General features: G+C 42.7%; 2 protein-coding genes across 2 annotated transcripts; both read left to right on the top strand.

Annotated features, from left to right (window-relative positions):
* Positions 1 to 7,744: 7,744 nt before the first annotated feature.
* Positions 7,745 to 8,698, top strand: LOC131916334 (olfactory receptor 2T27-like). The gene has a single exon (XM_059269640.1). The coding sequence runs from the start codon at positions 7,745 to 7,747 to the stop codon at positions 8,696 to 8,698; it is 954 nt and encodes a 317-aa protein (XP_059125623.1).
* An 8,991-nt stretch (positions 8,699 to 17,689) lies between these two features.
* On the top strand, positions 17,690 to 18,628 carry LOC131916048 (olfactory receptor 2T11-like). Its single transcript, XM_059269350.1, has one exon. The coding sequence runs from the start codon at positions 17,693 to 17,695 to the stop codon at positions 18,626 to 18,628; it is 936 nt and encodes a 311-aa protein (XP_059125333.1). The 5' UTR covers positions 17,690 to 17,692.
* The last annotated feature ends 1,431 nt before the right edge of the window (positions 18,629 to 20,059 follow it).

The raw sequence follows: 20,059 nt of genomic DNA, 5'->3' as shown, positions 1-20,059 counted from the left end.
CTAAACATCCTTCCATAGTTGTTGTTGATGAAAATTCCCCTGGACCCCAACCAGTAACCTAACCTTGTAACGCCAAAGCTTGTACTTCCCAGCTTACGGTTTTTCCCTTTAAAAACTCCTCACTCTAAGAGCTCAGGGTTGTCCTCATCCACCTGATAGTCAGAGTGTTGGGCACAGACCAAGCCCAGGCTTGCTTTGCTATTAATAAACCCCTTTGTGCTTGGATATCGGCTCTGTGGTGGTCTTGTTCAGGGGGTCTCGAGACTTGGGCATTACATCTCTTAAACAAGCTAATACAATTCATCAGAGAGAGATTGGGGACCATTCAATTAATTATGCAAAGGACTCAAACTCAATATGAGATCCTCAACCAAGATATAGAAGAGGGCCATCTGGCTTGGGATAGGCACTCAGTCTACCAAAACAGGTATTGACAACCCATGATTTCATGTCCTCAAGTCACTAGGAGAGGAGGGAATGAAGGGGGAAAAATCAGCAGCCTCCTTGAGCATTGGCCCCCATCTTGAGGTATCAGTTGACTGGTGACTGAACTCAGAGCTGACCAGAGACTGAACTTGTGGAAATAAGGCTGGAACAATAAATCTAAATGTATATCCTGGACCCAGAAAAACAGGATATAGGGAGTAAAAAGTTTATGTCTCTATAGATGCTCTGCATCCTGTCAGCATCCTGGGGCTTTCTGCAAACATCCTGTCAGCCATTAGTAATTTCATGCTTATAGTTCAGCCAATAACTTCAAAGAACTACCTCACCTCTGGCTCCTTCATCTAATCCTAGGACACTAAGATATGTAACCCACTGTTTGTAAACTTTTTCCTATATAAACCCCTTGTAATAAGTACTCAGGACTTCCTCCTTCATTGTGGTAACTGAGTGTCAGACAAGGTCCTTGCTCGGGCTTGAATAAAGAAACCTTTTGTCATTGCATTGGAAGTCAGCTCCTTGGTGATCTTGTTGGGGACCTGTGATGAAGTCATAACACAGGAAAATGTAATGGAATTCAGCTACTATCACAAAAGCTACTACTTGGAAAGGTCAAGGACTTTTCCAAAGGTCAAGTCATGGCTTAAGAAGTCTTGGTGGTAATTTAGCTTTTGTATATATATATATATATATATATATATATATATATATATATATATATATATATATATATATATATATTAGCCAGTGCTATGTATGCTTCCAAGAACTCCTAACAGTGTATTTTATCTGAAATACCTATCAAGCATCCAAAGCCAAACAAGCTCCTGAATTACGGTATATTAAGCTCAGACCCTCCTTTCTTATACAGCCTTAGTGGTATTTATACTAACATTATAGACTCCTAACATTTACCTAACCCACTTCTAGGAATGTAGTTTGAGCACATGAATTCCATTTTTTGATATATTTTAGCTCTTAGTTGACCTCCCCCTTTACCACTCCCCCTTTGGGTTGTAAAAGAAAGCCTGAGGAAAACTCTTGTCTGCCTTTTTGACCCTGTAAGAATTCAAGCTTGGTGACCTTGGTTTAGCTAGAGCACTGCTATTACATGGGTATATAACTGTAAACCTCAGAGACTTACAGAGGATTTTGACTGCAGAGAATTTTGACTGGAGAACTAGATGGAGAACTAGAGGAATGATATGGAAGATGAGGAAGAGCCAGATGGGGAAGAACGAGATGAGAAAGACCAAGATGGGGCAGAACTAAGGAGAGAATTAAAATAGAACTTAGAGGGGACAGCAGATAAATGTTGAGAGAAATCAGGCAAGAAAGGAGCTAGGCATGAGAACAGAATTGAAGCTGTGTAGATAGAATTTTATCATAGAGGAATAAAATAGATGGATGAAAGAGCTTGATGTACATAGATTCTTTTTCCTGAAAATAATTCACGCCATTTGTAGCTTCTCTTCTGGGCCCCTGGGAAGAAGATTATTAAGGCTGTACCATAATAATATTCAAGATTACATCAGGAACTTAGATGTTTTAACATTTTCTTTGACCGATGTATCTATGTCTTCTATTGTATCTTCAACGCCCAAGATTTTCTCTGCCATCTCTTGTATTCTGTTGGTAATGCTTGCATCTGTAGTTCCTATTCTCTTACCTAGATTTTTCATTTCCAGAATTCCCTTCATTTGTGTTTTCTTTATTGTGTTTCCATTTTCAGATCTTGAACAGTTTTATTCATTTCCTTCAACTGTTTGTTTTTCCCTTGACTTTCTTGGCTTTCTTTCATTTTTTTTTCCTCCAATTTTTTTTGTTTTGCCTTCTTGATTTCTTTAAGGGATTTATTCACTTCCTCTATAAGGATCTCTATCATCTTTATAAAGTTGTTTTTAAGTTCTTTTTCTTATGCTTCATCTGTGTCGGAATATTCAGGGCTTGCTGTAGTAGGATAGTTGGGCTCTGGTGGTGACATATTACCTTGGCTGTTGTTGATTGTATTCTTACACTGGTATCTAGGCATCTGGGATTGGGGTGATTATCCGTCTAGGTGCTGATTTCTGAGTTTGTCTTCATTGGATGGATGTTTTGTTTCTTAGTTTCTGTTTCCTCTCTGGTCTTCTGGCTGGTGTGGCCTCTGGTCAAGACGGGAGTATCTGCCCAAGTTGGGGGTGGAACACCACGAAGAGGAGGGTTGTGGGTAGGGTGGAGGCACTGAGAGAGTGAAGGAGGTCCTCGGGCAGATGTTGTAAGCATTGCAGCTCAGATGGAATGGTCAAAAGGCAGGTATTCATTTTTTCCTTCAGAGTTCAAACCACCCTGTGAAAATCTCAGACTATCAGGACTATGTTTTAGGTTCTTTTCCCTTTTTACAACTTTATTATTTCTCCTCAGTCCTTTCAGGAGCCCAGTTCATCCTCGGTCAGACAGGCTCACTGCCACAGGAGACTCTGAAGGATCTTTAACTGTTCATAGTCTCTTTCTGCCACCCTCCCACTCCGCTTCCTTCTTATCTCCACCGAGACAGTGAAATGCAACTTTATTTTACCAAACAGCACAGAATACTGGACAGTGAGGGTTTCATCAGAGGCTTCTAGGTCTACGATTAATTGAAGTCTGGGGACAGACTCCCATGAGACTCCCTGAAGGGTTCCCCAGTTCCCTGGCACACAGAAGTGTTGGCAGCTCTTGATCTGGCCAGAAAACAGCAGTGAGCCACCACACTGCTCTCAGATCTGAGCCTGGTGTAGATCAGAAACTTGTGAGTCTGTTTTCATGGGCTACAAGGTCAGAGGTCAGACTTCTCAAGACAAGAACTGATTGATTGAATGCCAAGTGTTGGGGGAACAGCGAGAAGAGTGATACAGGGTACCTGAGGCTCACTCTGCAGCACAAAACAGGAGGGTAAAGTCTAGGAGGGAGAACACTAACTACTGACAAAGCTTTCGCTCTCCATGAAGGAAGTTCACTCGAGGTGGTGACTTGTGCTTGAACCAGAGATCCAGGGCAGAAACTTTGCAAAGGAAGAACAGGTTACGTTTGGATCTGAGAAAAGACAGGATGTCCTTTACCTTGAAGTCGGGATCATATGAAATGCACTTCCTCAACAAGTGGAAGAGGTAGGAAGTAAAAAATAAAAGTAAGGCACCTGTGCTATAGATGAATGAGTGATTGACTATAGAGGTCAAAGCCTGTCCTGACCCAGTGAGGAGGATCTTGGGTCTTCCTGTGACATCAGCAAATAGCTAACGAATGGTAGTGCTGCCTCGCTGCTTTGCTCAGTGACTCCAGATTTTACAAAGGCTGGGAGAAAGTTAGTGGAATAGCCCGCACCAAGGACCCTGCCGGCCTGTAAGTATTCATTGCTGTTGTTACAGTTGACTGTGACTATTGCCAATAGGGGAAGACAACGTCGCCCTCTAGTGGTCCACTTTGGGGGATTGTTGCACTTGGGGCTGGGAGAAGCACTGCTTGGATACTGCTCTTCCCCTTGTGAGGCAGAGGAGTGGGGTGCAGAGTGAAGTGCACAGGGCTGCAAGATAGCATGTAAAAGTAATTTACAGAGAGAAATCTTGTATAATACTTAAGGGACCAACCTTAATATTAATACTTCCCAGGGGTTCAGGAGAGAGAACTACGAACGGCGAGGACTATTTTTTGGAAATAGAATCTAAGCACACCAAGCTCTATAGTCCACTTGCTTTAATTCCTCTGGGATAACATCCTATTTACACAGCTTCAGTTCTGTTCTGGTGCCTAGCTCCTTTCTTGCCTGATTTCTCTCTACCTTTATCTACTGCTCCCTCTAAGTTCTATCTTAATTCTCTCATCTTAATTCTGCCTCATCTAGGTCCTTTTCATCTCATTCTTACCCAGCTAGTACTTCCCCATCTGACTCTTCCTCATCTTCCATCTCATCCACATGTCCTCTCTGGTCAAAATCCTCCTTAACCCTCTCCATTATCCATCTCCAAGTTCTCCCCAAGTCTCTCAGGAGTCCAGTTATAAACCCAAGCAATAGCAATTCCCTGGTCAAGCAAGATCACTAGGCTTGAATTCTAGGGGGTCATAAAGGCAGGTAAGAATTTTCCTCAGGCAGTGACCACCAAGTTTTCTTTTACAATCCAAAATGATAGTGGTAAAAGGGGAGGTCAACTGAGTGCTAATGGCTGGTTAGTATATGAAAAAGGGGGTCTATGTGTTCAGTCTACATTCCAAGAAGTTGTTAGGTAAGAAGTTAGGGGTCTATAAAGTTAGTAAGGCTGTAAGAAAAGAGGGTCCAAGCTAAATTGTGTAAGGTCCACCTGACCTAGGCGGTGTCTCCTTGTGGAATTTACCTTAATCAGGATACTAGCATGTGGTGGTCTGGAATGTTATTTCTGTTAGTCCTTGAAAGTGGCTAAGGGAGATATCTGATTCCAGTGCTGAAAAGGGAGAAACAGATGGGCTGGGGGGAAGGAAGCCTTTCCTGAGGCTGTTCTCCAAATAACTTGAATGTATATGTCCAGAGAGTGATCAGTCCACACTGTTAGCACTTCTTAGGAAAAAATCAATTGGGAAAACTATGAAGGCACACATGATTTTCATAACAGAAGACAGCTGATATATAGCAAGCCAAATAACACCAAAAGCTCCTTGGAATTTGGCTTCCTCTGAAGGAATTCCTTGATCCCTTCAGGTAGTGGCTTTGCCATAACCAGTTGAGTTCTTGTACTATTTTCCTGCGGCCCATAGCAGAGAAAGATGCACCCCCCTCCTATTAGGGCACATGCTTCCAACCTTACCCCTCCCCCTCTGGCTCACTTCCTCCCTTAGTATACTGTTTCTAAACAAACTAAATGTCTCCTTTGCTACTACTGTCCATGTGTCCCTGTCCAATATCATGTTCCAAGAAACAGAGCCTGGAAATCCAGGTGGGTGCCCAATGTTCCCTAATTCCCTGACAGCACTTGGATATTCTAAAAGCAGAGTTTATGAGCAGTGTGAGGAGTAGGAAAAGATTTTTTAAAGTGCAGTCCATCCACACACTTACTGCCTTTTGTCATTTTCACAAAAGCACAGTGCAGGGTTTCTTTGATTACCAATCACTCAGACAGAACTCATGCTATAGTGAAAGCTGAATATGTTGTGTGGTTGTCAAGAAATGTGACTTTCAAGAAAGAAGCAGAAGGCTGTGGCCTTTTACCCCAGAAGGATCCAGGGCTCACACTTCCTTCTCTTTAATTTCTAGGGGAACCAAAGTTATCAGTGTTAACCTCTGGAAGACTAAACCATGGGTGCTGATGGGAGAACTTGAGTGATGGTTTTGTTAATACGTTCTCTCTGCATCATTTAGCCACAGTCCCTTCTCTAATGACGTAGTTCCTTACCGAATTATCATTTTGGTGTGCTGAGGTAAGTATATAACACTTCCATCAACAGTTACTGGTTTATTATACTTTCTTTTTAAAGTTAAAGCAGCCTTACAGGTCCACTAAGACATACTGTGCTGTTTTTCTTTTATTCTCAGATGAAAGAAGGCATGACAACCTAAGGTTGGATGAGGAGAAATAAAGCGTATTATTGATAATGGAAGCCAACCTTATTGTGTTTGTTGCACAGGCCGAGCATGTTCATGACAGACACGGGAAACCAGCTTGGTGGGGGACAGAATCTGAGATATTTGTTGTGTAGATGGGAACTGGGGAGGAAAGCAAGTGTCACATGTGCCACAATGCCACGCTCCTGCAAATATCTGACCTTACGCATAATTTAAATGAGTTTATCCCAGATCCGTAATCTATTTTAAGAATTTTTTGTGACATCTATAGATGATGAACAATATTAGGAAAATGTACAAAGTGCTATAACCACTGTCTCTTAGGTTGTTAATATAGAAATGAATCATGTTCAATTTATGGATCCTAGTAAGTAAAACAGGACAAACAGTTAATCTATTCAGACAGACGTCTAGAATTTCCTGAGCTGCCAAAGGGTTTCCAGGGAAGCTCACTCAAGAGATGCTCCGGAGTGAAGGCCGGTGGGAAAGAACACTCAAGAAAAGAACCTGGGGGCTGGAGGATAGCTCAGCAGTTTAGAACACTGGCTGCTCTTACAGGGGACTGGGTTCAATTCCTGGAACTCACATGGCCATTCACACCATCTGTAGCTCCAGTTCCAGGAGATGACGCCCTCTTCTGGCCTTCTTGGTACTGCAACAGACTAGCATTCAGGCAAAACACCCATATACATAAAATAATTTTAAAGAGAAAGAAATGTGTAAGACTCAAGAATTCCTAGAGACTGCTATTCATATAAAACGTCAAAGAGGGACAGTCAGGGCTACACAGAGAAACCCTGTCCCAAAAAAATCAATAATAATAATAGTAATCAACCATAAAAGGTGGGAGGAAGGGATAATTGTGTTAGAGGTTATCATCAAGGAGACTAATTATTAATTTGTTTCAGTCAGAATAACTGTAGGCTACGATCTTGCTAAGGCCTAAGTAAAATACTTCAATGGGGTTAAATTTGAATATGTCTCTGTTCCTAGGCAAAAGGTGAAATATCTTGGTCACTGGAGTGATTTCTTAGAGATACAGCCTCAGACAAAGCCAAGACCGGAAGCAGAAGGGAAGTGAAGCAAGCATCTGAGGAGAGGACAGAGAAAGGACAGCACACCCTGAAAGGGACACACGGGAAATGAATAAAGAACTGATGTCCTTGTACTGTGGGGGTGGCTACCGCTTTCATTGAATTGGACCTGAAAACTGATCTGCACAGGGTAACGGGCATCATTTGAGTGGCATGTTCCCACTGCTCAGACCAAACACAGAAGAAGTACTGAGCCACATTCTATTACTGTTTTTAACTGTGTAGTCGATAAAAGGCTGGTGTGTGTGGCCTGAAACTCAAGATGTAGGTTTGGGGTAGGAAATAGTTGACTGAATCTATTGCCTGACGTTTAGCTTTGGGTCAGCTAACAGCTGCCTGCCGTTAATACATCTTGAACCTCTCCGATAATTGCAGGCTGTTCTGTTAGTGGTTTATTTTTAACTGGCCGTAGTGACCTGAAAGTTGGGATTTTCCATTATCGCTCCTGATGCCCATCTCCTTCCCTATTCCCTATTCCTCTGCCTCACCCCAACACCTCTCCTGAGGAACTCTCCCTTTCAGAGTCCCAGCCCCAGGTGGTAGAGCTGAGGCATTGACCAAGAGACTAAAATTATTTCAGCCAAGTGCTTTCTCTGTGATACTTTTTATTTTACCACTGTAGATTTTCAGTTGATAAAAGAAAATTCTAAATGAAAATATGGACCCGAAGAATAAAACTACAGCTGATTTCATCCTGCTGGGGCTCTTCCCCAACTGCAGGTACCCGAACCTCCTCATCTTCCTCATCCTCTTCATCTACATCCTGGCCTCTGCTGGGAATTCCATCCTGATATTCCTCATCTGGCTGGACCCCCGCCTTCACACCCCCATGTACTTCTTGCTCAGTCAGCTGTCTCTCATTGATCTGGCTTACATCTCTAGCACAGTGCCCAAGGCGGCTACCAACTACTTCACCAGGAGGCAAAACATCTCCTTCTTTGCCTGTGCCACTCAGATGTTTTCCTTCCTCACCCTTGGTCTTGCTGAGTGCATCTTATTGACACTAATGGCCTATGACCGCTATGTGGCTGTCTGTAACCCCCTGCGATACACCATTCTCATGAGTCCCAAGGTCTGTCTGAAGATGGCCGCCTCCACCTGGATCGGAGCAGTTGCCGCAGCCCTTGTTCATACTATCTACCCCATGAATTTTCCTATCTGCGGCTCCAGGAAGATCAATCATTACTTCTGTGAGATGCCTGCCATTCTGAGAATGTCTTGTGTGGACACATCAGTCTACGAGATGGTGAAGTTTGTGTCAACCATTATATTTCTCCTGGCCCCATTCACTCTGATCCTGACCTCCTATACCCTCATATTCCTCACTGTCCTCAGGATGAACTCTCCCAAGGGGAAGAATAAAGCCCTGGCCACCTGCTCCTCCCACCTGACTGTTGTGAGTCTCTATTTTGGTCAGGCCATCTTCATCTACATGACGCCCACTTCTTCCCACACACCTGACCAAGACCAGGTAGGAGCTGTGCTGGGCACCATAGTGACCCCCATGCTCAATCCTCTTATCTACAGCCTGAGAAACAAAGAAGTGGTAGGAGCCCTACAGAAGTGCACCAGCAGATTCTGTAACCATGACAATGCCAGGTCCCTCTGGTGAAATGTCCTATCCTTCATCTTAAAAGTAAATTTAAGTCAACTTAAATCTCAATTGGAAATAGAACGTTGTGCAAAAGGAACATATAAGACTCATAGAAATTGGAATTTATTGGAATGTTGTTCTTCTTAGTTCCATAGTGGTGACTTCAGTTGAGTAAAACCTTAACAAGTATTACTTATTTTTGACACTAACATCTGTGCAATGATAAAGCGTTTCTTAATTCGTTGAGTTACAAGTCAAGAACCTATTTGTTATTCTAGCATTCCCATTTTGATTGACATTGCTAATTTAAATATCATCCTGTTGATGTTTCCTTTTCATTTTTTAACTCTCACTTAATCCCTTGAGATGATTGATTTGTGCAATTAAATTCTTCTTTGTTCTAACTGAATGCATTACTGATTACATTTAGCAGGAACAGGTGTGAGCCATCTTTTCTTCCTACATTTTAACCGTTTTCATGAGTTATTAGGATAGCTCTATTTATATATATATATATATATATATATATATATATATATATATATATATATATATATATATAAAATGAGTGAGCTCATTTCCAATTACTGATGATATTGAGCATGCTTTCTGAAGAAGGTAGATGGACTGTTCATACAATCATGTTGTCTTTAAGTGAGACAAGCAATAATAAAGTCCCATATTATGGAACAGAGGCTGAGCATTACAGGCTTCCATCTTCCTTACAGTCAATGCATAATCACAAACTCTTAAAAATAAATGTGGTAAAATAAAAGGCAGATGACATATAACCACAAATACAAAAATAGAGAAAATAAATTTGGGAAATTGTAACAACTTGTTGGGCTTGAAAAATTATAGCAAAACAAATGTGATCAGTGACCCTCCTTAAGCACCCCCTCACTCTTCCTTTCCACGTAGACTGTTCCTGGACGTGTGTCGTGGTTGAGGTTGTCACAAAATTATATGTTGACAAGCCTTCACCTTCTGGAGAATGATCATGTGATGACACGGAATTTACCATGTGGGGATTTTAATTTCAATGCTTTTGAGATAAAGGACTTTAAAGTTATGAAGTTAAAGCTACAAATTAGGAAATTTTCACTTTAGAAGCCCAGGTACTCACGCTGTTTTACAGCCAAGTCTACCAAACATCAGAGTGACTTCTCATCTCCACACTTGATTGTAGGATTTATAAGGACTTTAAAAGCAGCTAAGTAACTCATCATTTCAGATACTATAGGCTCTGTGAAAACACATGATTTTCTTTCATAGAACCACACTTTGACAAAATTCTTTGTTTTCTATATATTTTCCATTTCCTCAGATAAATTAATCCTTGATACCTTTAAGTTCTTCTCAGAATTTTTCCCAGCTCCACCAGGGTATTCCTGGAAAAAATATTTGCATGTATTTAACATGTAAAATGTAGTGTTGAGATAAATGTGCTTTGTGCGATGATTCCAACAACGACGTGAGTAACAGCCAGCCATCACCTCCCCCAATGCCTTTGGTGGTTCAAATACTTAAGAATATACTCTCTAGAAAAGTTTTGTGTGTGACTATTAGCCTCCTAGTCTAGTTTATCTTACTAGCATTACACAATCTATTTTTCCTTTCCTCCTAATCCCACCTGATGTCCACGTGTAATCTGTTACTGAATACTGGGTGTTACACGTAGAGACTGATAGTGCATCCAAACGGCTTCATTTGCTTTCAAAAGAGATTCACCCTCTCTTTAATGAATATACCCTTCGAATGGCAAACTATCACACAAGTCCAGATGATAATCTACCCAGCCAGCGGCTGTTACAGGCATTGGTATAAGCTGTCCAACCAGTGTGTAAGTAATTATTGTAAATTTATTTATAGTCATTAAAAAACAGAAAAAAAAACATGCTTTTTAACCATTGTACATTGAGACAAACTAATCTGTGGTAAATAAATGGAAGAAAATTAATTAGCAGCAAGAAAGTCTTTAATGCCTTTTGTTGAGTAAAAGAATCAAGCCTCAAAAGGCTGCATGTTGTATGACCCATGAACAGGACTTCTAAGGAAAAGAACTTCTGGGTACAGAAGATCAGTCATTTCCGAGAGCTTGTGAGGGTAGTGGGAGAAGAGAGTGTTCGCCCACACAGGGGGTTGAAGGGCCTCTTGATGATGATAAGCATAGGTGTTGTGTTAGCCACTTTCTAGAAGGTCTGCAAATCTTTCCCAAATAATTCCCACAACAGTGCAGGTGTTCAGAGATTGTTTAGAGTTCCACGCCAGCCACAGAAATAAACAGCTGACTTGCACACATTTCTCACACACTCTGGTCTCAGGTGGGAGGTATCCACTTACCTCCTCAGTGTTAGTCACATCTTAGGATGGTTTCAACATTTTGTAGCAATTTTGTCTTCTTTCTCAACAAAGAAAGTTTGCAGACCTGCTCTGTCTAAGAAAGCAATATCTGGAAAGCCAAAGGAGGGAAAACAAGGCTTTGCAAGGTCAGTCAGGCAATAAACCATTGGCCAAAGTAACCACAATGGAAAAAGAATGGGTGGAATGAGAGAAAAATGGCCACTCCCATGCACACAAACACATTCATCCCATATACTGAAATTGGAGGTCAGCTCATTACAATAGATGCCACTATTCAAAGGGGTGAAAATAAGAGACGCAGGCATGGTGGCGCATACCTGTAATCCCAAAACTTGGGAGGTGGAGGCAGGAATAACAGGAATCTCAGGTCATTCTCTATACAGCAAGTTCAAAGTCCCCCAGGGCTACATGAGCCACTGTCTCAAAAATAATAAGACCCAAAAATAATAAGACCGCAGGCACGTTAAGCAGTAGTAAAACTGTCCATAGCATTTTAAAATAAGTTTTATTTAGAAGACTGTCCTTGGAAGGATGCTTTATTATATTCAAATACTGCAAGAGAAGGGAGCATGTCAGGGCATCTGAGGAAGAACTGTCAAGAAATAGAACCCGTGGGCAGAGAATGCCAGCAGCAAACATTCGTGGTTTCTGCAGGATGGGGTGTGTTTAGGACTGGATTATCCCAGCATCTTTAAGGATACAGTGGCTGCCTTTAATTTCCACTGTGTGAACAAGCAGGGCAGCCAAACTGAGCCTAGGGTGAGCAGGGCAGCTGGACAGCCGCTTGCACGAGACAGCCCAGTAAAGATGGTGAGTGGGAGGATGATTGCTGCACAGGTGGATTGCAAACGACACATGAGTTTACCAGAGAAGCTGTTTACCAACCTTCACCTGTTACCTCACGGTAGGAGTCAACGGAGCGCAGATGCCAACATACAGGAATATAGACAAGACAGTCATGAGTTGTGAGTACTAAAATACTGCAGTCTAAGGGGCAGATTTCCCCCAGATTGTTTGGTAAGGTGTGGGACACTCTGGAAATAATCCTCCGTATCTCTATGCTCTGTGTGCTAAACTCTGGGGGTCACACATGCTGGCTCTTCCTCCCTTCCCCAAACATTGCATTTACATATAAGTGACCTCCTCGGTCTGTCTCTTGCCCACTTGCGCTGTTCTGCAGAGGTCTCACTTCATTTGGTACTATCTGTGATACAAGCTGGGCATGCTTCCACCATAAAAATTCTCCTTCAACTTCTGCCAGCTATCTATGAGTCTTATATAGTTAAATCCATTGGCTTAACTCTCCAGTTAGTTCAGTCCTCTCTTTACCTTTGACCTCCTGCAAAGATACTGTGCAAAATTCCCTTGAGTCTTTGAACTCCATCAGCAAAGAAGATGTTCAAACAAAGCCCTGGTGTCTTGAGAGGTCTCCTGCCTTACATAGACATTTCTATACCTTAGCATGTATTTCTTCCTGATTGGCAAGATCTACTGAGACCATGCACCAATCAGACCTTGAACCAGTGAGTGTTGTCCCGTGTCTCACTGACAACACCCAAAGATGCAATGGGGAGAACATACAGTGAAATAAATCTTGGATTCACCACAGATGGCACACCAGGACACATTTTCAAGAGAAGATTGTTCATTGAAATGGTCCTCACACGAAAGCATAAGTGTTGTTCTCCCAACACAGGCACAAATCTCAACATAGAATCAAGGGCAAACTTTGCCTATGCTTCTTCCAAAAGTTAATAATTCCAAAGTAACTGATTCCAGCATTGCTTAGGTAGGTGAAATAGCAAAGGATTCAAAAGAATGCTAAAATCCTAGACCTAGAAGACACTAAATACTCCATAAGAGAACACTTAGAAATAAAAATATAAATCATCAAAGAAGCAGAATATAAAACCATCATGGATTACTTGAGAAAGAGATGAGAAAAACAATTCTATTCTCAAAAACATTACTGAGTCATAAGCTCATCCAACAAAGTCAAGGACCTCACTACAGGGAGCCAAAAAACACTGAAGAAAGAAACCATAGAGAATGTTAAAAGATGGAAAGACCATCTGTGCTCGTTGGTGGGATTGGTAGGATTAACATTGTGAAAATGGTCATTTTTTCAAAAAGCATCCCATAGGGTCAATGCAATCCCAATCAAAATCCAAAGACACTATTCACAGAAAAAAAATCCTAAAATGAATATGGAAACACAAAAAAGGTCCCATATAGCCAAAGAAATACTGAACAGAAAGAGCAATGCTAGAAACATTACAATAGTCTATTTAAGGTTGTATCATCACAGAGCCATGGTAACAATAACAGCTTGACAGTAACACAAATGCAGACACTTAGACCAATTAAAATAAAATAAACCCATCCAACTACAACCATCTGGTTCTTTACAAAAGTACCAAAAACACATACTGGCACAAAGACAACCTCAACAAAGGCTCTTGGGGAAAGTGGATATTCAGACCCGGAAGAATGACACTAGATTCCTATCTCTCACCATGAACAAAACTCAGCTCTAAGTGTATAGAAGACCTTAGTATGAGACCAGGAACCCTTAAAATACTATAGAAAAACTGGGAAAACACCACAAGATGTGATATGGGCAATGACCTCCTCCAATAGCCAAGAAAGCAATAGCTACAGTTGACAGATGAGATTGTACCAAAATAAAAAGCTGCTGCAGGGACAAAGAAACAATGGAGTACAAAGACAGCCCAGATTACAAAATGGAGGGGAATATCCACCAGGCATGCATCTGATGGGCAGTTTATAACCAGAATATACAAAGAACTCAAAAATGAAATATAAAAGAACAAATGATCTAATCTAAAAACAAGCTTAGTAGATACTTTTTTAAAGTGAACAGGGGTTTATTTTAGCTCACAGTTCAAGGGTCCAGTCTATTGTGGCAGAGCAGTGAAGGCAGCAGGCATTTAGAGCAATGGGTCGTATCACATCCACAATCAGGAAGCAGAGAGAGATGAACGCAGTGGTAGGCATTTTCAGGAGAGAAAGGACAAATGGCCAATGCATATATAAATCAGTGTTCAACCCCTTTGGCCAGCAGAGTGAGGATCTTACAAAATTGATTTTGTACTGCACCCTCTCAGGAGAGGAGGAGAACTAGTGCTGTGTATAAACAAATACACAGTCTTAAGCGGACTTACCAAAAGATGGGAAGAATAGGTAGCCAAGACAGTGTCCCTTCTTTGAAGAAAATGAGAATATAAAAAACCATGATAGTACCACGGTGGTTATCATAAATGCAACTGCCCTTCCCGGAGACCATCAGCTCACAGGTGCGAGAGTCTGTGTGAGAGATCTTCACAATTCCTGGCACATCACAGTAGAACTGGTAGGTTTCTTTGGGCTGCCAATTGGCAGGCTTGTGGTATAGAATGTAGGAGTGGTAGAAGCTAGTGTCCCCCAGCCCAGAACTCGAAGGCCCTTGGTAAATGTTGAGAGCCAGGCCAATCCAAGGCTTTCTCAGAGGCCCTGGTGAAAGGATGAAGGGAACTTAGCTCTTGCCCGAGGCAGACTTGGCAAGGAGCAGGGAGGCTTGTGGGAAGAAGAAGGGGTTTGGTGGAAGCAAGAGATGGCAAGAGAGGATAGTAGGGGAGAATATAATCAAAGCATATTTTAGAAAATATATGAGACTGTGAAAGAATCAATTTCAAAGAGTCATAGAATTCAAATGTGGGAAATTCAGAAGTAACCATTAGTTGACTTCGGTATTTGATTGTACCTATGTTTAACTGGGAGAATATCCCTCCAGTGGACACTTCCAGGGTGCATTCCTGACCTCTGTTACCTCAGATGCCCCACTAAGACCTAAGCATCACTCTCTAAAGTCCCTCCCAGTAGACCAGTTATTCTGCAATCCTGAAGAAACTCAGGTAGCTGTCAGAGAATAGAACTAATTGATATCTGGAGACAGGTTCCCAGAGGACAAAGGCGGTGTGGGCTCCCAGAAGTGCTTATGTAGTGGAGACATAAGCACCCTCTCAAGCTGTAGTCATTTGTGCCCTGTAATTAATGAGGGTGACTAGCTTAAGTGTACTGGGGGCTGAGAGTGTGGCCAGGCTGCCTGGATCAAATCCAGGGACTGTACTTGTACTGGTCTTGGACAAGCATGATGGTTCAGGTTTATGAGCTACAACCAAACGACCTCAGCATGCTGTGAGAATGATCAGTGAAGTAATTACCACAGGACTCCCTCTTGCTCAGCGTGGCGAGCCATGATCGTCTTTCTATAGGTTGACCTTTCTTTCCTTCCAGAAATGTGTTTGAATTTCATAATTATTTGTATTATCTTCCTATAACCTTAACTTCTATCTAATTGCTCTTCAAGTCTAACCAGGCTAAAGAACAAAGCTAGACGGAACTCAGCTTGCAGCATCCAAGTGTGTTGAGCCAGCCATCAGGAAGAAGACAGCAGACCCTGACTGTGTGTTGGCACTGACTTAGGACCTGATCACCCCAGTGTTGAGACCACGAGTGGTAATGATCTGAAAAGGTAGAATAATGTTTCCATGGGTGACAGCCACTTTCAACCAGTAGTATCACAATAGATGTTTGCTTGGGTAAATGCTTAAAATAACATCTGTGGGACTCCCAGACTGGTCTCAACAGGCTCATTCCCCTCCCCCTGTACACCTTCCTTCCTCCTATCCTTTCCTTTCTTGGCACTAGATGGTTTTACGTACCAGGCATTATGTGACAGCACTGAGATCCAGACCGATCAAGCCAGGCTTCTCCCAAGCAGACACATCAATGACCAGAAATGCCTGTCATCTGGGTAGGGCATGCCAAACAAAGGCCTTGTTGATGAAGAGGCCAAGCCTCATTCAGTCACTAGGTTGCCTTGTCACCTCAAAGCCCGTCATCACATGCAAGTCCCTCTTTCAGATGAAAACTAATTCTTCATGGCCTTAAAAACATCCCACGTAGAGTGAATTCTGGTCTTTGAGGGGGACAATGATACGTAGTTCAGTTGTAACAAATGCTTCTCTCTGGTTGGAGGAAGGGGACTGTGTGTGAGAGAGCACTTCAGGGTATGTGAAAATCTCCAAACCTTCCAAATCCCCTTCCCCCATTCGCATCTAATATGCTTTGAAGACAAAAGGGATCTCTAGTATTGCCTCATCTGATCTCTGGAGAGAAAAGATTGTCTCACCCCGCAGAGCCAGAGTAAGGGTCTGCTGGGAAAGCGTTACCAAGGGGGCTGGGAGCACACTACAGCTGATGCAGTCAGGGAGATGGCCTGACAAAGGCCAGCCTAGCCTCCTGAGTCTCTCATCTCATTGTCCCCAATTTTAGACAGGAGTCAAAAGTTGAGCATTGAATTTCATTTCAGGTTAGTTCTAGGACACACCATAGTTACACTCAGGGTGTAGAGAACAAGCTCACATCCAGCCAGATCATGCTGTATCCAGGTGAGTAGGTGAGTACCTGAATCATGTGGGTGACATTACCCAGAGCCATCAGCCGCATGTGTTATGTATCCAACTGGATATTCTAAAACATGCCTCCATTGATCACATTGAAACTAAAAAAGAAAGTGATTCAGTCAGAAACAAATTAATAAGATTATTAGCAGAGGCTGAAGCAGATGGTGAGTTCAGGATTTCTGTATGTGATGCTGGAGATTGAACCCAGGGCCTTCAACATGCAAGGCAAGCGCTGTTAATACACTCCAGCTCCTGAGACATCTTGGTAAACAGTCCAATTACATTTTGATGTGCTGGTCAGACCAGCATGTCAAAGTATTGGTATGTAAGTGGATCATTGAGCTACCAGAGCACAAGATTCAAACAGAACCTGGTACTAGAAAATTTGTTCCATTTTCTATGATTACATTTGACTAAGAATATCAGACAAAGTGAGTGTGGGGAAAGAACTACTTAGTGATTGAAGTAAACAAAGAAAATATCTCTGAAATGTAAAGGCTGTTGCAGAACAAAAAAATTCACACATTGCTTCTCTAATTGACCCAACATGTCATTCTCCTATGCACGAGGCAGACGACCAGAAATTACAATCATCCTCTCGGTTTAAATGTATTAGAATTCCTCAACAGGCATTTTTCGCCAAAGAATCCAACTATTTTTTTAAGAGTGTGTGTGTGTGTGTGTGTGTGTGTGTGTGTGTGTGTGTGTGTGTGTGTGTGTTGTGCCTATGGCTATGTGTACACGCTTACAGATGACTCAAGAGGCCAGAGAGGACATTAGATCCCCTGGATCTGGAGTTCTAAGCAGTTGTGAGCTAGCAGATAGATGTTGGTGAACTGAGGTCCTCTGGAAGAGCAACAAGCCCTCTTAACCTCTGGGCCATCTCTTCTGCTCTGCAGTCAGTTCTTTTTGACACCTCTCTGGTCTGCCCATGCTTGCACCATCTCTCATCAGCATTAATGTCACATACAACATATTTAAGTAGCCCTGTCCTCAGTCTTAAGACCTCACCTTTCATCCCCAAATATATTTTCACAAGAGTGAGTTTTATTCTAATAAAAAGTCTGGTCAACTTTGTTTTTTTTTATTTGATAATGATATTCAAAGGATGCAATTCTGGTATTACATCCTTTCTAATGTTTTCTCTGCAGTGCCAAGCTCAGCGTTGAGAGTCCAGAACATGAACAGAGGGAATGGGACCTCGGCAGACTTCATTCTCCTGGGGCTTTTCCCAGAGCTGCGCTATCTGGGCATCCTCATCACTTCCATCCTCCTGATCTATTTCATCGCATTCACTGGGAATGCCGTCCTGGTCTTCTTGATCTGGGCAGACTCCCGTCTCCACACCCCAATGTACATACTGCTCAGCCACCTCTCTCTTATTGACTTGGCCTTGATTTCCACTACTGTCCCAAAGATGGTCATCAACTTTTTCTCCAGGAAGAAAAGCATCTCCAAAGTTGCCTGTGGGACCCAGATTTTCTTTTTCTTTGCCCTTGGGGGTAGTGAGTGTCTCCTTTTGACCCTCATGGCTTATGACCGCTATGTGGCTGTCTGTAATCCCTTGAGATATTCAATCATCATGAACTCTAGAGTCTGTCTGTGGATGGCCCTAGTGTCCTGGGGTGGAGGCGCCCTGAATTCGCTCATCAACACCATCTACACCATGCACTTTCCGTTCTGTGGCTCCAGGGAAATTCATCACTTCTTCTGTGAGATGCCTGCCGTCCTGAAGCTCTCTTGTGAGGACACTTCCTTGTACGAAACAGTGGTGTCGGTCGTCTGCATCGTGTTTGTTCTTCTGCCCTTGGGACTCATCATGTCCTCCTACCTGCTCATCTTCCTCACTGTTCTCCGAATGAATTCTCCAGAGGGCAGGAGGAAAGCACTGGCCACATGCTCCTCTCACCTGGCGGTAGTGAGCCTCTACTACGGGCCAGCCATGATCATCTACATGACCCCCCACTCTTTCCACACTTCGGAACAAGACGAAATACTCTCCATGATTAATACCATCTTCACCCCCATGCTCAACCCTCTCATCTACAGCCTGAGGAACAAGGAGGTGCTTGCTGCTCTGAGAAAAGTAGTGAGTCGGCGGTTTATTTTAAAGTAGAAGCCAGGGATGGTGGTGCACCCATTAATCCCAGCACTTTGGAGCAAAAGCAGGTGGGTCTCTGCAAGTTCCAGGGCACTCTGGTCTATATAGTGAGCCCCAAGCCAACCAGGGCTACATAATATAATTCCTAACTGCGTTCTAAATACTTATCCTTATGCCCACAGATAGGTGTAGCTCTCGTCCCCCATCAAAGAAGCTTCTCTGTGGTAAATGGAGACAATTACAGAAAGCCACAGCTGGTCAAAAGGCAGAGAACAACCGGTGGTGGGGTGCCTCGCCCCACTATCATCTACAACACAGGTCCCACACCTCTGGGTTTTTAAGAATGATCTCACCTCATTCATATTCTCTAAACACTATCGATGGTCAATTCATTAATAAATGTTTAATGAGAATATGCTCTGTAACCGATGTTGCCACATTCTCAAGGAGATCATAGGAACAACTTCTTATTTTTATGTAATAGAAAAGTAATGTGGGAATGCCTCTGGGGACGAAGAATGGTGCATTGTGGGAGATGAGTGATGCAGATGGAAGCTGGGAGCAGACCGCATTTGGGTGCAATACTGTGTTGCTCCTCCAGGAGGACTGGATCCTTCTGAAGTGGTCACTTAGAGTGGATGGTAAGTAAGAGAAACTGACTACTGCTGGTCAGGCTCATTGATTTAAATAAGTGTGCAAAAGTGTTGAGCTCCTAGCTCCATACCATATAACTCCAAACAAGAAGCATTCAGTGGACCAGCTCTGTTTTCATATGATGACCTGGACATTACAACATTAATCTCTGGTCCTCAGAGTTTAACAAAGGCTACTATGATCCATTACTGTAGGGTCCCCATGAGGAAAATTCCTCATCTTCCTCCTCATGTTTGTCTCTCCCACCAGTGTTCTCCACGAAAGAACACATTAGGTGACAAATGGCCTCATTTCTCAAAGGAAGCTGAAGTGGAAGCCTGGCTCTGGGCTAACCTCATGTCTAAGTGTGAGATGTTACTCTAATGAAGGAGAGACATGTTCTCCTTTGCAATAGCAATATCTTTCCAGTTTCGACCATACACCAGTGGCACTGACAATATCCTGAAGAGGCCAAGGAGAAGAAGAACTCAGGAGAAGCGGCAGCCACTCTGAATTTAATAAATATGCACTACCAGTGAGGAACAACCACATTGCTCAGATGGCCACAACCACAGAGGCACAGATTCCACCCAAACCTATTGAGACACTGCAGGGCCACAAGACGGAGGTGCACAAGCCCGAAGCCACTGACCTGCTGAGATCACATCTCACTTGTGAGTAGAGCCTCACTCACCACAGCAGGAGAACCAAGTAAAGGAACCATTTGCTACCCTTCCAGGTCAGGAACTGCCCCTGCTGAAACCCTGAACAAGGTCTCTCAAAGAGGAGGAAGAGACAAGAGGCGTTAGACTT

The sequence above is a fragment of the Peromyscus eremicus genome, chromosome 8a (genome assembly GCF_949786415.1).
Source record: "Peromyscus eremicus chromosome 8a, PerEre_H2_v1, whole genome shotgun sequence".
Taxonomy (NCBI): Eukaryota; Metazoa; Chordata; class Mammalia; order Rodentia; family Cricetidae; genus Peromyscus; species Peromyscus eremicus.
Note: the sequence above shows the minus strand (reverse complement) of the source record. Positions and strands in the feature narration are given on the sequence as shown.

Excerpts from the sequence above, each read along its gene's own strand:
- LOC131916334 (XM_059269640.1), top strand. The coding sequence starts at position 7,745 with ATGGACCCGAAGAATAAAACTACAGCTGATTTCATCCTGCTGGGGCTC.
- LOC131916048 (XM_059269350.1), top strand. The coding sequence starts at position 17,693 with ATGAACAGAGGGAATGGGACCTCGGCAGACTTCATTCTCCTGGGGCTT.